This window comes from Onychomys torridus, chromosome 7, assembly GCF_903995425.1.
Source record: "Onychomys torridus chromosome 7, mOncTor1.1, whole genome shotgun sequence".
In the NCBI taxonomy this organism is placed as follows: Eukaryota; Metazoa; Chordata; class Mammalia; order Rodentia; family Cricetidae; genus Onychomys; species Onychomys torridus.
Window position 1 is genome coordinate 95,656,840 of NC_050449.1, and position 18,563 is coordinate 95,675,402.

The window sequence follows — 18,563 nt, forward strand, 5'->3', positions numbered from 1 at the left end:
CTGAACTGCTGCTCCAAAACCTAAAAGCTTAACCAGCCAAATGCTTAACTAGCCTGGTGCCTGGTTTTCACGCCTTATATAATCTTTCTACTTTCTGCCGTCACTCCCTGGGATTAAAGGCTGGATTTCTAGGATTAAAGGTGTGTGTCACCATGCCTGGCTGTTTCTAATGTGGCCTTGAACTCAGAGATCCAGAGGTATTTCTGTCTCTGAAATGCTAGGATTAAAGGCGTTTGCTACCATTGCCTATCCTCATGTTTAATATTGTGGCTGTCCTGTTCTTTGACCCCAGATAAGTTTATTTTGGGGAACACACAATATTTCGGGGAATACAGTACCACCACACATAAACTCGATGGATGCTTTTCCATGGTCTGTAAGCTCTACGTGCACTAAACTCATGTAGCCTTACATTAGCTCCAGGTGGTATGTTTTTAGAACATCTGAGTAACCTGGCCAAGCTCAGACAAGGTGCTGCAGCTGAGAGGCAAACCTGTGTCCTTGGCTTCTTTATGAAACTGTCCATTTACAAATTTCCCAGTTGAAATTAGTGCTGGGTGTTATCCAAACACTCAGGGTCAGCAAATGAATTACAGTGGCAGATGTTAAGATACATAGCAACAAAGAAGCTATATTGCATTGAAAAGAGACATTTTAAAATAACAAATTAGCACCCTTCGCTTTAGTGCACTTTTAGTTCTATGAGTTATATACCTGCTTTGATATAAATAAGTTTAAAGCCTAAGGGGGACTATAGAGGCTCTACTCCAACCTTATCTTTATGTGATTGGCATGAGGACACTGGGCCTTGAAGAGGCCACCTAGACTTAGTGAGAATGGATGGATGGAGGGTGGATGGATGGATACTAGCGTTGGACCCAGGGTGTGCTAGGAGAGTGCTTTACCACTGAGCTGCATCCCAAACTTTACTTTAGCATTTTTATTTGAGACAAGGTCTTGCCAAGTTACCCAAGCTGGCCTTGAACTCACTATGTAACCAAGTCAACTTATGATCCCCCTGCCTCAGCCTCCTTGGCAGCTGAGGTTAAGGTCACCCACCATGCCTGACTTCTGAAAACTGTTCCGTTTTAGATTTAATATATACCACCTTCTTAATTTGGTGGGCGTAATTTGTCCACTTAAATCAGCTAGTTTTTTTTTTTTTTTTTTTTTTTTTTTTTTCCTCGTGACTCTTAACTTTAATATGTGATCCTATTGTATTTATCTGGTTTCCTAGCCTACGGCACTTAAACATCTGCACTAGCAAGCACACCTGTGCTGTGTGGAATGCTAAGAGTTGTTACTCCCTGGAAGTTTATCTTGTTGGTGAGAATTAAGGGTCAGGAAGTTTTCATCCTCTAGAATTCTAGAGCTTTTCCATTGAGCTGGTTGTGCTGAGAGTTTCCATGATGACAGTATGAGTGTGTGGGTTTCTCTACACTCTTGACCACAGAAACCTGTTTCATTGGGACTCTATAAGTAACCGGCATAAGCTGTTTCTTTATTGATGATTGCACTGATGATTATTGGAATGGTACAGTAGTTTTCATTATCTTATAAGCAAACACCTGTGACTTAGTTCAATGTTCAGAAGATGTGTTAGTATATAAGGATTCTTATGGAAAACAATTTCTGAAGTATTTTTATTTCCTTTTTAATCTAGAACTTGAAGAAGTAAAAACTTCAGCCTTGGACAGAAACACTAGCAGAACTATTTGTAAGTGTCACTGTCTTACCTGTCTCCATCCTGAGTGAAGAGTGTCTGAGTGCATGTGAGCATGATTGCATGAAGCCTGAGGCCTGCCCCAGTGCTGATGTTAGTTTGCAGTTTATTTTGCTGGTGGCTTGTAGATTGACACATAGATCAAATGAAGCTATTAGGATACTGAAGATTGTGAGAATTCAAACTCATACATCTTTTACAGCACCAACTAACTAATGCATACCTTTTGGGAACAATAATTTATATTGTGCTTTTTCTCAGGTAGGCCCAATAAAGGAAGGAATATTAAAAATATAAGACAGCCATTAGCAGAGTGTTAGAGAATCTGACTCACAGCCTGGGCCCAACCCGTAGCTAATTTCATCTAGGTGAAAATGCAGATTTATGTTATTTATGTTGTATTTTGAGAGAGAGAGATGGCTTAGTTGGTAAAGTGCTCACTATGGGGGCATGGAGACGACTCGTTCAGATTCCTAGCACCCTATAAAAGCCGGGTGCTGAGGTATGCTCCTGTAACATCAGCACTGTGTGGCGTGGGATGGTGAGAGGTGGTAGAGGGGCAGAGACAGGCCCTTAGAGCTTCAGATCTTCAGAGGCAGATCTTCAGAGCTTGCTGGCCAGCCAGCTTAGCCAGCCAGTGAGCTCCAGGTTCAGTGAGAGATCTGTCTTAAAAAGTAAGGTAAGAAATGATAGAGGAGGATACTGTATGTCAAATTCTGGTCTCTACATATGCACACACATATAAACACCTTCCTATAACACACACACACCAAGAGAAAGAGTCACAGTGACAGAGACATAACACACACAATGGGAGAGATGGGACAGACATACAGACCAACACTCTCTAGTTCAGGCTGGCCTGGAGCTTTGTATGTTGTTGAGGGTGACCTTGAGCTTCTGATTCTCATTTCTCTACCTCTGGAGTGCTGGGAATTAAACCCAGGGTTTCATACATGCTAGGCAAGCACTCTACTGACCTGCTCTCCCAGCCCAAGTTTATATTATTTAAGCACACAGAGAAGAAATTTTACTAAGCCTATTAAATTTGTTTGTTTATTCCTGCTATGGATAATACTTAGGCACTATTAACAGGCTTCTTTTTTTCTCTTATGAACACATTATTGAGTTCTTCTTTCCCTAAGATAGCATTAGTACCAGATGATCTTTATAGAAATAGACAAGATTTTCAGGGAAAGTTGCAAGTATGTGGAAGTTCAGAGTATGCGTTGGTGGATATTCACGTCTTAAGTAATGATCCCATATACCATGTTCTTCCATGCATCACTACTTCCAGTTTGATGGGTTAGCGGGGAGTTAAAAAGTGTTTTAAAGCACATCCCAAATATCACATTATTTACTCATAAATATTTCACTGTAATAAAAACCCCTAGTTACCCAACACACACTCATTTTGATTTGTCACATTTAGCAAAATAGAAATTCCTTAGAAACTTTGCCTAATGTGTTTAAATTTACCTAAGTGTGCCTAAACTATCTATCGTTTCCTTCTTCAGGATCTAAATGAAGCCTCTACACAGTGGTCAATATATATTTTATGTTCACCAGAAACACTCCTTCTTTATTAATTGATCAAATTGTATCTTTTTTTTTTCCTATAGAGTTTGTCATGTATACATCCTTCTTGTGTTATTTAGCCTGTTTTTAACTCTCTTCTAACTGGTAGCATGTTCTAAGGGAGATGGAGCAGGCTTGGGCAGTGACAGCAGCACAGTGTGGTGGGCTGAGAGATCAGGAGCGCACAGGGGAGGGGTGTGTAACCCCCCTCTGAAGGAGAGAGGCAGCAGCTGTCTGAAGAAAGTGCCTGAGGCTCGCAGGGCAGCTGGGTTCTGACAGCTAACGTCGGAGTGAGGAGCAGGAGCAGTTATACACGCTGACAGAGTGCATGTGGACAGTCTGCCCAGCGGACCGCTCCGCCCTGGCCATGCTTGAGTCACATTGTCCGTGCAGGCCTTCGATCTTTTCTGCCCCTCCCGAGACTTCCCAACGCTCCCTGGCATGCAGAAGCTCTTAAGAGTCTTGTCTTCACTTGGGCCGCAGCTAGGCATCCCACTCCATAAATTGTTTGGTTGTTGGTTTTTGAGCATAGTCTTACTATGTAGCGCAGGCTATCCTCAAGCTCAGAATCCTGCCCTGCCTTCCTCCCAGTGCTAAGATGTCACCATGCCCAGCCTGGAGTTTGACTTTTTTTTCCCCCAAGACAGGGGTTTTCTGTATAACAGCCCTAACTGTCCTGGAATTTGCTCTGTAGCCCAGGCTGGCCTCGACTCACAGAGATCCACCTGCCTCTGCCTCCCGAGTGCTGGGATTAAAGGTGTGCACCACCACTGCCTGGCGAGTTTGGATTTTTGACACAACCTTGTTTCTCCTTTTACTGTTTTAGAAAATATGATATTTTTAGTTATTTTTTAGGAATTTCACAAATGTATACAATGTATATTGATCATATCCACCACCACCCCATTCCTACTGGGTTTCCCTTCCACACAAACCCTTGCCCCTCCTTTTAAGAACTGTAACTTTTAATTTTTTGTCCTGACCTATCCTACGTTTCTGTATCTTTCTTTTTAAATGTGTGTGTACATGTGCGTGCACGTAGCACGCTTATAGAAGTAGAGAAGAATTGGAGGGGTTGGTTCTCTACCTTGTTTGAGTCAGGGTCTCTCTTGTTTCCAGCATACAATGTACTCTAGCTGGCCCATAAACTTCTGGGTGATTCTCGTGTCCCCACCTTCCATCTTGTTATGGGAGTGCTGAATTACAAGTGCACACCGCTACACCTGGCCTTTTGTGTGGGTTCCAAGTTTAGACGGCCAGGCTTGTGCAGCAAATTCTTAACTCACTCAGCTGTTCCCATCACCCAGTACTTGTCTCTTTTAATCTGACATCCCTACAGCATAATTTCAAACATAACTTGTACACAAGGGAAAAAACAGTCAAGAATTCTCCACCTTCTCCAACCTGTTTCTTTTATATCTTTGTCAAGGTAGCACCAAGTGATTCCTTAAGCCAAAGCTTTGCTTCATTTTCCTTTGAGCCTGTAAGATTTGTGACTCTGCTTCACATCTACTCACTCCCCGCCTTCCCCGACTCTCCCAGCAAAGCCACTGAAGCCTCTTTCTTGGACGGCCCTTTAACGTCCGGATCTGTTCCAGCTTCTGCTCTTGCTCCCTCTGTAGCTGCCGCACCCAGCGTGCCTTCAGCAGGCCACCCTGCGTGTCTCTGCTGTGCTTGATACCTGGCAGTGACTGCTCGTCTCATTCGGGATACACTCCACATTTCTTGGGTACTTTTAAAATAGGATCATGATGTGAATACACGGTTGAAACATCTGCAGCTCTGTCTCGTCAGTTTTGCTCATAATATGTATACTTCCGCCTTCATGAGCCCCTTCATAGTTTACCTTCTGCTGCCCTCTGATCAGCTGTGGAGGGAGGAGAGGGGAGAGAGAGAGAGTGAGTGTTGTGTGTGTGGTGTAGTCTTTTGTGCGTTGAATTAATTTTCCTATTCCTGAGCTGTTTCTTTTCTTAGAATAACATTAGCTGGGTATCATCATATTTAATCAATAGAACCTTTCAAAAAAAAATCAAAGAAGCAAAATAGTATTTATTGATCAGAAGAACTGTGCTGTCTGGCCAGCAGGCTGACTGTTAGCTATATGTAGCCTCAAAACTGTAAATTCATTAACATGATATAAAATAGGCTATGGCAAAGTTACTCTTGTTTTTCATGCCACATAGCCAAGGCGGCAAGTGGCTCCTGTGCTGGATGCTATGTTCCATTTCTCTGTTTCTGTAAATGTGCCGCAGAACATTGCTTCACTGCAGAGCATTCTGTGGGACAGCTCTGCTGTATGTCTTATGGACTGTGGCATTTCGTATATACCACTTGTGAGGACTGTGGTTCTTATTAAGCAGAACTTTTATTTAAAATTTTTTCTTAAGACTATAACAAAAACACCAAAATTTATGTGAGCACTACGCTGTGGGTATCTGCTTTTATCAAAGAATAAGTGTGATGAAATGCAGGTCTTTTTTTGTGAGGAACAGGGGCCACTCACTGTGTTAGGACAGAGCGCGCCATCAGCTTTGTTGAAAAAGCCTAATGTGCTTTTTATTTTTGTTTCAGATGATCCTGTACATGCAGCTCCAACCACTTCCACGCGTGTGTTTTATATCAGTGTAGGGGTTTGCTGTGCAGTAATATTTCTTGTAGCAATAATATTAGCCGTTTTGCACCTTCATAGTATGAAAAGGATTGAACTGGATGACAGGTATTGTACATGTTTTGGGAAAGGAAAAAAATAAAATCAGTTGCTTACATATGCATGAGTGCCCCCAACCCCCATCCATGCACACTGACGCAGGGGAGGAGGGAGGATGGCCCAGCCACAGCCAAAGAGGAAATAAGATGCCTTAGTTACTGACTTTATGTTTGTCTTTTTATCCTTTAAATTTTGTGGAGTTATAACCTGGGGAGAAGTAGAGGTCAAATGTTTTACATCTTCATTATCCTGACTTGCCTCCAGACTCCAGTTGCCTTTTGAAACTGCTCCTTTCCTTCCTTCTAGATCCCCCCAACCCCCTCCCCCCACCCCTCCCTCCCACCTGCCTTCCCTCTTCACCTCCCCACTTGAGTATCTACTGTGCTTTAAAGTTTCCTGGATGATCCTAATGTATAGCAAAGTAGAGATACCCTGAATAGATACTCACACTAAGTGTTGGGATTACAAAGATTAATGATACACTTCATGGTATCAAGGTTCTTTGATGTTAACCCATAATTACAGTATAGGATTGATGATTGTGATATGTATAATGTAGTGTGGGAATGCAGAAGGTGCCTGCCTCACCTGGGTGAGTCAGAGATGACACTGTAGCAGAATGCAGTGAGAGGTAAAGATGGAATGGTAGATGTGTGCTCACAACCCACAATCCTTAGTGACTCCTACGCACCAACTAAAGACATTCTCAGCATTGTATTTGACTTTGAACTTTGAACCCTTTCTACCTCTCTTACTGAATCCTTAGTTGTGCTTTGTTGGGTGACTCCTTACCCCTCACCCTGTGCCCTGCACCTTGCCCTTCAGAGCTTTCGTTCATATTTGAGCCATGGTGATTTTCCACCAGTCCAAACCCATAATTCATACTCCAGATCCATCACCATCTTTCCCACAACAAAAATGTCTAAGCTTTTCTCACGCAGAGAGCAATGTCTTTTCTCCCTAAACTCTCTGTCCTAACACTGTATGGTAGACCTGTGTGGTAAACACTCCTCTGGAAAGGTCGGGGAACAGGTTGGATTCAGTACTCACTCCTAAGTACTTCATCTACAGTGTGTTCCTTCCCTTCCTTGAGTAGGGAAAGAAGAGAAGTGATGGGGATGCAAAGGGACGTGTGCAGATGCTCTAGTTGGCTTTTCTGTTGCCATGGTAAAACAGTGACCAAAACCAACTTAGAGGAGGAAAGGCTTTATTTCATTTTACACTTTCAGGTCACAGTCTGTCACTAAGGGAAATCAAGGCAGGAACCTGGGGCAGAAACTGGAGGATGGATGGTAACTGCCGTGCTTTCTCACTCTTGTCCACTTAACTTCCTTATATACATCCCTCTTACATCAATCATTAGTTTCCTCATCTACATAGCCACAGGCCCATCTGATTGGCCACTTCTCAGTTGAGACTCCTTCATATGACTCTAGGCTATGTCAGGTTGACAGCTAGCTAACTAGATTATGGATGCTGTGTTTCAGAATGTTTGGTTTACACTGTGATAATTGAGTTCATTGATTTAACAGATGAACTATCATTTGGAAGCAGTTGAGATAAAAGTGTTAAACATTTTGTATACAGTTTTGAGAGATGATATAAGTGACAGGAGCCACTGAAGAGCAGGATAGTCACAAGTCATATTTTGTGTGTGTGTGTGTGTGTGTGTGTGTGTGTGTGTGTGTGTGTGTGTGTGTGTTTTAAGGCAGTGTCTCATAGAACACGGGCTGGTCTTGGTCTTGATCTTCCTACTCCACTTCCTAACAGGCACAGATCTGTCCTCATGCCCATAGACTTGCATTCCTTGACTGCGAGTATGTGAGTTAAGGCCACAAATTCACACAGGCCTAAGTTGTCGGTAAATTTTAGATTCCGTGAAATACATGTGTCTTCCTGCTAAGTAAGTAGTCACAGCACACGAGCAGGAGCTTCAAACTCTCTGGGTTTCTAGATCCAGTCTGAATAAAAGCAGTTTATATTGTTACTTATTTTTAGGGCACAGCTTGGTAGTTAGGGGCTAGCTGGGGCCAGGCCATCTGTATCTGAAGTCCAGCTCTTCTATTACTAGCCCCACAGCCTCCTCCCCTGTAAAGCAGAGATTGTAGGGTTTGAAGAAACGACACAAGAGGGTAGGAGGTCTCAGCCCTACATACACAAGTGCCGCTGGGAGATTTCATTCTCAGAAAGGTGCAGTGTGCTTATCATGGCTTCTTTACATATTCCCCTTCCCCCTGCAGTTATACACACCAGGCAAGCTAATGGTGGTGACCAGGTTCCTATGCAGTGCTCTGACAGCACTGGAGAGACACCTGCTGCTCCTCTCTGCATAGAGTCTTCTTGCTAATTGTGTAGTTGGGACCCAGAAGCAGGTTAAAGACAACGACTTCTGGGTTGTACTGTTATGACTAGTGCAGAGCAGGAAGTCTGCATTCTGTTCATTTCTGTATTACATTTATATGAATGCTTGCTGTATGCCAGGCTCTGTTCTGGGGAGGCTTGATGGAATCTGTGAACTGGGGCGGGCGGGCAGGGGGAGGGGGGCGTGTTAGAGAGTTCATTTATTGTGAGCACCCAGAAGCCAGTGTCATGTTTCTTTAGAGGCAGAGGGTGGAGCTACCCTGAGGTGTGTTCTCATCAGGGACACATGGAGTCCATCATATGACTTTCCCTCTCCTAACACAGCAAACTGATCTGTAGTCTGTTACATCAGGTGAGTTTGTCCTAAAGAGGCAGAAGAGTGTCTGTCTCCCCCAGAGAGATGGGTCTGCAGCTGCACTTGGCGGCCTCCCTGTTAGTGACTGGGAGATCAGTTCTTTGCATATGAGATGCTTGGATGTGTTATTTGGCAGTATTTTCACTTTCCTTTTCTTCTTTCCATTTTTCTCCAGCACCCCACTACCTTCACCATTACCAGTGACAAAGTGTTTCTGTTTTTCCTGTATTTGTATTTATACTTAATGTTGTATCAGACTGGCATATACAGTAATATACAGAGTCCTAGCATTCTTTTCTTCTTTGAGATAGGGTTTCTCTGTGTATTTAACACACCCAGCTTAGAGTTTCTATTGCTATGATAGAACACCATGACCAAAAGAATTTGGGGAGGAAAGAGTTTATTTTAATTAGTAACTCTCAGATCATACCCGATCACAGAGGGAAGTCGGGGCAGGAACTGATGTAGAAACCATGGAGGAAAGAGTGCTGCTTACTGGCTTGCCCAGCCTAAAGTTCAGGGACTGCACCACCCACATGGTCGTTAATCAGGAAAATGCTTCACAGGCTTGCCTCAGGCCAGTCTGATGGGAGCATTTTCTCAGTTGACTTCCCTCTTCTGAAACAGTTCTAGCTTGACAAAAAACTATCCAGGACACTCAGCAGCTCTTTTGACTGAAGAAAGAATAGAAGAGGAAAAGTCAATTTACTACACTAAATAATCCCACATTCACCATGTATCAGCAGCTCATGTCAGAAGCAAGCATTCTACCTGGTTTATGTCTTCCCACTCCATGAATGTGGCTTCTCTTTCACCGGGTAGTTAACTGACTGTGTTTTGTGCTCCCATAGGGGCTCATTTGGTCATACAATGCTAGTGTCTGGCACTGGTGTAGGTGTTGGAGAAAGCAGGGTGAACAGGTACTTAGCTGTCCCTGTAGAGTTTGTGGTCTGCCTCAGTGAGACGTTCAGCAAGAAGTCCCAGCTGTAACATAGGGTGGGAAACCACATAGTGTTCACTGCTGTGTCCTCAGCAGCCAGAGCTGCACCTGTCACCTGATCGACACTCGATAAATTGAATAAATGAATGACTCACTAAAAACAGAGAGTAAGAATTTAGTATTTTGAAGATCTTTGTCTACATTCTTAGCTTATTCTAAACCAGGATGCTTACTTGCTTATGAAAAACAAATTAATTCAGACTAGTCTTAAACTATTAAGCGTTAGCAAATACACGTTTTAATCTGTTTTCTACCACGTGTGATGTAGCTATGCAGGTGTGGGCTTTAATGCGTGTCCAGGGCAGGTCTCTGACTGTACCTTGCTTTTCTCATAATAGTAAGTTTTGGGTTCCAAAGAAAGTTTCTTTCTCCACCATTGCTTTGCTCATTTCTTTCTTGGGCATTTCTGACATAGATAGCCCTGAGGCTACTTGACTGCTCACAATCTTAAGCATTTTTAGGTGACCCAAGTGTGCCACCTACTGTTCAGTTGTTGAAGTTTATTCAGCCATAGGTACCTTTGCTTGCAGGGCATATTTGTTGAGCTTTCACATGCATCATAAATTTGAGCCTCACAGAAATCTTGTGAGGTAGGTTTTCTTGCTCCACTTCTGTGGAAGAATTTCCTCATCTGTTTCCCCTTCGAGATGCAACCCTTCACCCCTGTACTGAATACTGAACCTCTAACTAATTTGACTTTTAGTGGTATCCTTGAGAAGTACCCAGCAAAAACATGTACCTTATAGGTTCTTATCATTCTAAGACTGGGGACATGATGCATGATATTCCTCGTGATAAAATAGTAATAGTTTATTACTGTCACTATTATTACTATTACTATTAGTGTGTCTGAGGGCCATGTAATGTCTTCAGTGCTGTACTTACTTACACATCTTCCATGGAACTCTATTAGCAGTCTTGTTGGGAGTAGCTTTATGTTCCTTCCACCCCTAAAGAGTTTGAGGCTCCAGAAGGATTGAATAGTTTGCCTAAGCTGTGCAGCTGGTGGTGTTGGCAATTATGATTTAAAGGTTTATGTTCTCCATTTGCTTATGACCAACAACATATGTAAACTCACATAAATCACTACTTAATAACTTCCAGAACTCTGACCACACAATGTCCTGACAAATCTTTGTTATATTCACTGAGTTGAAAGTCCTTTCAGCAAAGTTGCTTGGAAACAAAGCTGATTGCAGGCTCACAGGAAGATGGTAATCTGAAATGTGAGCATCTCCAGGGAAGGCATGCTGAGGGCATCCCATTAGACACACAGGCATTTTCAGATGGAGGATGTGCTGAGCAAAATGGCTTGTGTATACAAATGCTCTCTAAATATTTATTTGAAGACACCCCTATCTCAGTACTTTAGCCACAGTAGTGGGTAATTCTAAATTGTATTGTTAGTGCCAAAAGGCTACATAGAACTTACAGTACTCATTGTGTGGATATTTTATTTCTATGTCTTTCACATGTATGTTTGGTCTCTTGAAACTGATAAAATAAAATTTATGTGTAAGTGTTCCAGATTATATGGCATTGATCACCAGTTTCCTTGTGATCACTAGGTTTTGAAAATATAGCGATAAGGTACTAAGAGCAGTCAGTCCAAAGTCTGTCCATACATTGGACATTCGGAGCCTCTCCTGGGCTCCACTGCCTCTGTAGTGACAGGAGTCCTATCTGGCTATCTGGTTTTACTCTCTGCTGAATCTCTCTATTTTACTTCCCCACGGCTACAAAACTAAAAGAAATAAGGCAGTGAGACCAGGATGTGACCTGGAACGTGGGTGCTACCCTCTGGAAAGATGGAAGAATATTTGGGAACCACTGATTTATAGTAATTGCAAACACCTGATTAACAAGATCTTCGCCCACTGCCTTTGGGTCTCCTCTTACTTAGGAGTATGCTGTGATATAATGTTTCAAGTAGTAGAGATTTCTGAGTACTGTGAATTCCAAGAAAGTGGGGTGAGGAGAGGTGATGAGGGGAAACGTGTATAATTAAACAATGAGCCAGTTAGGATACTGCTTCCCACACTGTGCATGGCACACTGTTTTAGATTGTGACTACTTCATCTGAAGTTTGTCTGATTTGGGCTGTTACTTAAAGGAGCTTGTTTCTCCCCTCTTCTGAAAACCAGTTCATCTGAACGACATGGGCTCTTTTCTAGAGAGATGGGCCATAGTTCCTTGTCATACTCTGTGTGAGGTTCAGAATTGCTCTCTGAGGACTTCCACCTACATTTCTGAACAGTTTTTCTATGGTGACATGCTTGGTCATTTTGGAAATACAAATGAAAGACTAAGTTGAGTCCTACACTGTGAAGTAGCTTTGGAGTTCAGTATGGAATGCTGATAGGGATGTATGCATTTATTGTCATCTCTATCAGAATTTTTAGGCAGGTTATAAAGCCACATGCATTTTATATGTATGCAAAAGAAATTTCTCATTGAGGTTTACTTGTCAAATATTTCTTTCTTAAAATTGTTTGCAGCATCAGCGCCAGCAGTAGTTCCCAAGGGCTATCTCAGCCATCCACCCAGACGACTCAGTATCTGAGAGCCGACACACCCAACAATGCGACTCCCGTCACCAGTAAGAGTTAATTTAATTCTACAGCTGTTGCAAAGCCTTGTATGGTCTCTGTCAGTCGTCCTAACGTGGTTAGTGTATTTGTGGAATTAATGTACAAGCATCTAACTCGTGTAAAAGTTGGTCTGGTTTTCAGTTTTTGTTTCCTATAGCATTGAATAAAACATTTTAAAATTGGAGTATGCTATGTAAAAATTAATTGTTAGAGCTAGTTTTGCTTTGGGGAGATTTCCATAATTAATTACATTAAAAGAGCTAATAAATCAATTCTATACAAATCCAAAATGAAGGTTTTCAGGTAGTTATATAGAATAAGCTGGTATTTTCACAGGGCACATAAGGACTTGCAGTGATTGAACCTGGGGTCTCCAGCATGCCAACCATGTTCTTTGTCACAGAGCTGCCCACCAGTCCTTCACATGGACTTCTGATCTAATACAAACTAGTTACTGTTGATATGTTATGTGCATGGAATTTTAAATTTTTTCTCCCACCATGCTGGGATCAAACCCAAGGGCCCTCACACATGCTACAGGTGCTTTACCACTGACTGACATCCCTAGCTTTTAATTTCCTTCTTTTTAATTTTAAAAAGTTGTGTGTGTGTGTGTGTGTGTGTGTGTCTCGTGGTGTGTATATGTACATGTGTGTGCAGGCTTGTGCACATGAATGCCAGTGGAAACTACCTGATTTAGGTGATGGGAATTGAACTTGGGTCCTTTGGAAGAGCATTGAGTGCTCTAAGCTACTGAGCCATCTCTCTAATTTCCTTTTTTTTTTTTTTTAAATTTCCTTCTTATTAACAGAATTTTGATTAATGTTTTCACTTAACTGGTTTTTGGCTCAGGCTAGCCTGGAACTCTAGCACTTAGCTTACATTGGCCTTATGTGGGCAACCATTTTCAGCCCATTTTTGTTTTCATGCACTTCATTGTTAGGTATTTTTGGGAAAGTAATTATTTTTTTATTTTAATTTTTTTAGGCAAGGGTTTCGAGATAAGGTTTCTCTATGTAGCCCTGATTATCCTGGAATTCACTCTGTAGACCAGGCTGGCCTCAAACTCAGAGATCTACTTACCTCTGCCTTCCAAGTGCTAGGATTAAAGACATGCACCACCACTGCCTAGCTAAAGTAATTCTTTAAAAAAAAATAATTACTTGTCAGATTTATTATATATAGTGTCATGTGAAATATGCATGTAATGATGTAGTCTTTGTTGGAATATAATTTAGATATAGTAGGGAATCAGGTAACATAAAAACAAAACAAACAAACAAACAAAACAAGATAAAGAAAGCCCAGAGAACCACAGATAAGGTCTTGACTTGGAAAGGTGGCTGATAAATTAGGATTTTGTAGGCAATTATCTGTCTTCCTTGGGCTGGCATTTTCTTGTTAATAAAGTTAGACCAAGACTGTCTTCTTCGCTATCTTACTCAGTGGTCTATTTCTGTGAAGAGATACCACCACCAAGGCAACTCTTATAAAAGAAAACATTTAATTGGGGGGTTGCTTACAGTTTCAGACATTGTCATCATGATTGGAAGCACGGTGCTTGGACAGCAGCTGAGAGCTACATCCTGATCCACAGGTAGAGAACCTAGGCCTGGCATGGACTTTTGAAACCTCAAAGCCCACCTCCAGTGACACACTTCTTCCAACAAGGCCACACCTCCTAATCCTTCTAATCCTTTCAAACAGTTCCATTCTTTGGTGACTAAGCATTCAAGTATATGACCCTATGGGGGTGGGCATTCTTATTCAGACCACCACACTCTTATGGTCCTTCTAAATTTTGGTCCCACCAAAAAGAATCAAATTTGCTAGGAGAAAGAGCTGATTCCAGGTTGGGTCAGGAAATGAACAGAGTAAATCTGAGACATGTTGCTGCAGATTGAAGCTCCTGCTGACCAAGGATGCAGCCATTGCATAGCCAAGAGAATAATGACTGCAGTGGATTGGAACAAAAGATGTGTAATAATCCATAAATGTATATTGCTTTGCATAATTGATAACTAGAGCTCCATCAATACCTTATTATTCTGACAGCTGGCTAAATGAATTGTATTGCAGGATAAAGAGCTCGTACTGGGTGACTAGGACAAACGTTTCTTTACAGAAGGCTCCCAGCTAATAAAAGTGAAAGGAATGATGCAATTAGAAAATGACATTTATAGTCTTTAGCAAAATACTCTATTTAGGAAGATCATCATTGATGAAACCCCTAAGAACAAAGGGAAATGGAGACTTTACCGTTAGGTAGCCCAAATCCTCCCCTAAATCCACTGATGAAACAGCTGTACAAAAAGTGCAACAAACAGATATTTTGTACCTGTGGATGTGATGTTCCAACCCAAAATAATTAGCCTGGATGTAATCAGGGCTATAGGACTTGCAGTGTTCATGTAACAAAGGGAGACAGGGAAGATAAATGACAGCCAAGGAGCAGAGAGGCCAGTTCTGCATGACTGACCTGTTTCCTTCACACAGACAGTGGCGAGAAAGATCCTTAGAGCACCTACTGTCCCTCAAGAAAGAAGAAATATAATGAGCCCTTCATGAAAATGCCATGGTAGATAAGAAAGTCATACCTGCTCAGAAAGGTGCACCATTGCTTTTAAGATTTACATGCCAGGTTTTGCTTATTAGGGCCTGTGGAAATGACCTTACAAAATAGATTCTTCAGTGACTATATGTGCTAAATTTTTTTCTTTTAAGCAAGGCAATGAAAGTATGTTTACATATTAAAAATTTGTCATTAATATGAAATTTACTTATTTTTGTTTTTAATTGTGGACATTACTATGAAGAACCAGATAATTTATTTATTAATAGATGCTGAAAACAAAACACTTAAAATTTTTTTAATCTTTAATGGTATTTTATATGTCTGAGTGTTTTGCCTGCATGTATGTATGTGACCATGTGCATGGAGTGCCCGCAGAGGTCAGAAGAGGGCATTGGTCCCCTAGGACCAGAGTTACAGACAGCTGTGAGCTGCCTTGTGGGTGCTGGGAATCTAATCTCTTACTCTGTAAGAGTAGCATGTGCTCTTAAACACTGATCTTTTTCTCCATCCCCCACAAAACACTGTTCAAAAAGCTTAATATAAGCCAGGTGGTGGTGTCGCACGACTTTAATCCCAGCACTCAGGAGGCAGAGACAGGTGGATCTCTGTGAGTTTGAGGCCAGCCTGGACTACAGAGAGAATTCCAGGAAAGGCGCAAAGCTACACAGAGAAACCCCGTCTCAAAAAAAACCAAAAAAAAAAAAAAAAGCTTAATATAAATACACATTTTATGACTAAAATAAAAAGGCCAGACATGGTAGTGCCACACTTTTAAATCCTAGCACTCAGGAGACAGAGGTAGCTGGATCTTTGTGAATCTGGGGCCAGCCAGCTTTACATAGTGAATTTCAGGTCAGCCAGGGATACATAGTGAGACCCTGTTTAAAACAGAATAGTAACAGGAAAAAAGGAGTGGGGTGTATTGGTACATACCTATAATCACAGTACCTGGGAAGCTGAGGCAGATCATGAGTTCTAAGTCAGCACAGGCTGCTAGTGAAAGAAAGAAAAGAAAAAAGAAAAGGGAAGGGGCAGAAAAAACACACTCGAAAACAGAAGACTTACTGGCCAAGAATTTTCCAGGGTAACAGAACAGACCAAACCACAGATCCACAACACTCAGAGAACTTTAGGTAGAATTAAACTTACACAAATGACTTATCACTGGGTTCAGGCATTGCCAGAATACTTCCATTATGAAATTATAGAGCCTTCATATAGTCTTCTGGCAGCCTCTGATGCTCATTGTTATGATCCATTCCTTTTTTAAAAATGAAGATGTAATTGTATCATTCCCTCCTTTCCCTTCCTCTACCTGCCCACCCCCACCTTGCTTGCTTTCTATTACCTGTCATTAAAAATGCCATCTTGGTTTCTATTGCCAACACTGGTCCTTCCTTTTATCCTAATTTTTTCCCCCCAGAGCTGAGGACCAAACCAGGGCCTTGCTAGGCAAACTCTCTACCACTGAGCTAAATCCCAAACCCCTTTTTATCCTAAATTTTTTCTTGTCATGAAAACTTGAATTTATGGCTGTAAATTCTATTTTTGTTGTCATTGTGTTGAGAATGGATGGAAATTGAGTGAACTTAAATTTGAACCTCAAAATGACATGAGCAGGCTAGACTGTGGGAGTCCAAATGAGTAATTTGTTAGAAATGATCTGTTTTAAAATATCTCTTCATTTGAAAAGGTCTTTTGTTACATGATTATATTGAAAATCATTTGGAAGGAAGAACTAAATAAGAGAGGGATTAAAGTCTGTAATCAAAGTTTATATCATTTGTCTCAAAGTCATTCAAAGTGATAGTAGTCATATTTTTAGCATTTCTTATTTTAACTCTGTATTTTGACATTTTGGGGTAGTTTTGTAGTGGATGGCAATGTTTTTCCTTAATATCCTTTAAATTTTATTTTTATTTTATGTATATTGATGTTTTGCGGACATGTACATCTGTGTGAGTGTGTCAGATCCCCTGGACCTGGAGTTAAAAAGTTGTAAGCTGCCATGTGGGAATTGAACCTGGGTCCTCTGGACAAACAGACAGTTCTCTTAACCACTGAGCTCTCTCTCTCTCTATTCCCTTTTCTTAACATCTTGTGTGTCCTTCATAAGTAGCTTCCCTGGTTTGTGTATACAGTTGTTTGCTTTTATATTGTTTCAGTATTCATTGCTGTGCCTTAAGTCCTGGGGTTGTAAATGACTAACTGACTCCAGTGCCATAGTAGGGTATTTATATTGCTTGGTCTGGCTTTGTTGGCTCCTCAGGTTATCCTACCTTGAGGATAGAGAAGAACGACTTGCGGAGTGTCACTCTGTTGGAGGCCAAAGCCAAGGTGAAGGATATAGCAATATCCAGGGAGAGGATAACACTGAAAGATGTTCTTCAAGAAGGTATTTATTTTCTCTAAATTTTCAGTTTTGTTACAAAAAAGATTTTGTTTTGCTTTTCTTTAGACTTCATTCAATGTACCCTAGCAGCTTTGATGAACATCTTGATTTTGAATTGTGATAAAACACAGACAAGTATTTGTTATCTGTGTGTATTTTGTATTTATTCTTATTTAAATGATCAGTACCCAGCAGGTATATTTGAAATATTCAGATTAATTTTTTATACTCATGGATTGTGGGTAATCAAATGAATGGATGGGCTTTGGGATTAGACACAGATTTCATCCCCAAGATTTGTCACCTCTGTGACCTTAGAGAAAGCACACAGTATCTTAGAGTTTCTGTAGAATTGACAACATAGTGGTCTTGATCACTCTTGGACTAGTTGAGAGGTGAGATGAAACTATGCACATGGAGGACTAACAGAATTTGTATTGACATATCCAGTCCTCTTTCAGCCCTCTTGCAGGTCCTTGCTTTCTGTTTTGAGTTTTAGGGTCTTGATTAAGGAGATGGTGAAACAGAACAGCAATTCACAATAAAATACTGCGCTGACCTTTTCACAGTGTTAGATAGCAGATCTGCGCTTCCTCCACTGCAGCTCACCATGGAATGGTTTTGGTTGTGTGAATCCATTCTGTTGGCTGGGACTCCTGGAAGTTAGAAGGAACTTCAAATGCTTTAAAAGCAAATGGTCCTTCATGGAAGCAGGGTTTTGTTTTTTGTTTTTGCTTTGTTTTGTTATTTTCCTGGTCTGTTTCTCAGTGTTGGTTTTCTAAGAATAACTACTTTTTAGATCTGTCTGCAGTCTGGAGAGGGTAACCAGACAGCATTTCCTACAGGATTAATGGTTATGTTTACAGTTTTCTGGGTCTCCGAACAGGATGGAGCAAGTAACCTCACTTGCTTATAATTTGAGGAAATTTGGAACCAGGCATTTTCCTTGATGTTTTTGGAACTTCCGCTTTCAGAAAAGAAAACATGGCTGGCTAATATTTTGTAAAGTGGTCAGGTTCACTGGAAATCTCATAAGTACAAATCAAACGATAGTTTACATGCCACTTTTCACCTGTCAGATTAGACAGAATTAAAGAGAGCTATCCAGATATCCAGACAGAGTGTGAGTGAATTTGTACACCGTGACCTGTGGTAGGGTGATCTGTGTACACATGTGCTTCTAGTGTGGGGTTCGCCCAGTTAGTTTTGCCTTGAAAGTTTGTGTTTGGGGTATGTAAAGTGGGGCTAGGTGTGGGGAAGAGGAGACAGCAGCAGGTCATT

General features: G+C 41.3%; 1 protein-coding gene across 2 annotated transcripts in view; it reads left to right on the forward strand.

Moving 5' to 3' along the window:
• The window catches only part of Ryk (receptor like tyrosine kinase), an 80,146-nt gene that overhangs the window by 36,165 nt on the left and 25,418 nt on the right, over window positions 1–18,563 (forward strand). The window contains exons 5-8 of one of the 2 annotated variants that reach the window (XM_036193010.1): window positions 1,664–1,717; window positions 5,873–6,017; window positions 12,223–12,323; window positions 17,151–17,285. In XM_036193010.1, coding sequence (XP_036048903.1) covers window positions 1,664–1,717; window positions 5,873–6,017; window positions 12,223–12,323; window positions 17,151–17,285 — 435 coding nt within the window. The remainder of the gene's footprint in view (window positions 1–1,663; window positions 1,718–5,872; window positions 6,018–12,222; window positions 12,324–17,150; window positions 17,286–18,563) is intronic. The other variant, XM_036193011.1, reaches the window with a different exon arrangement.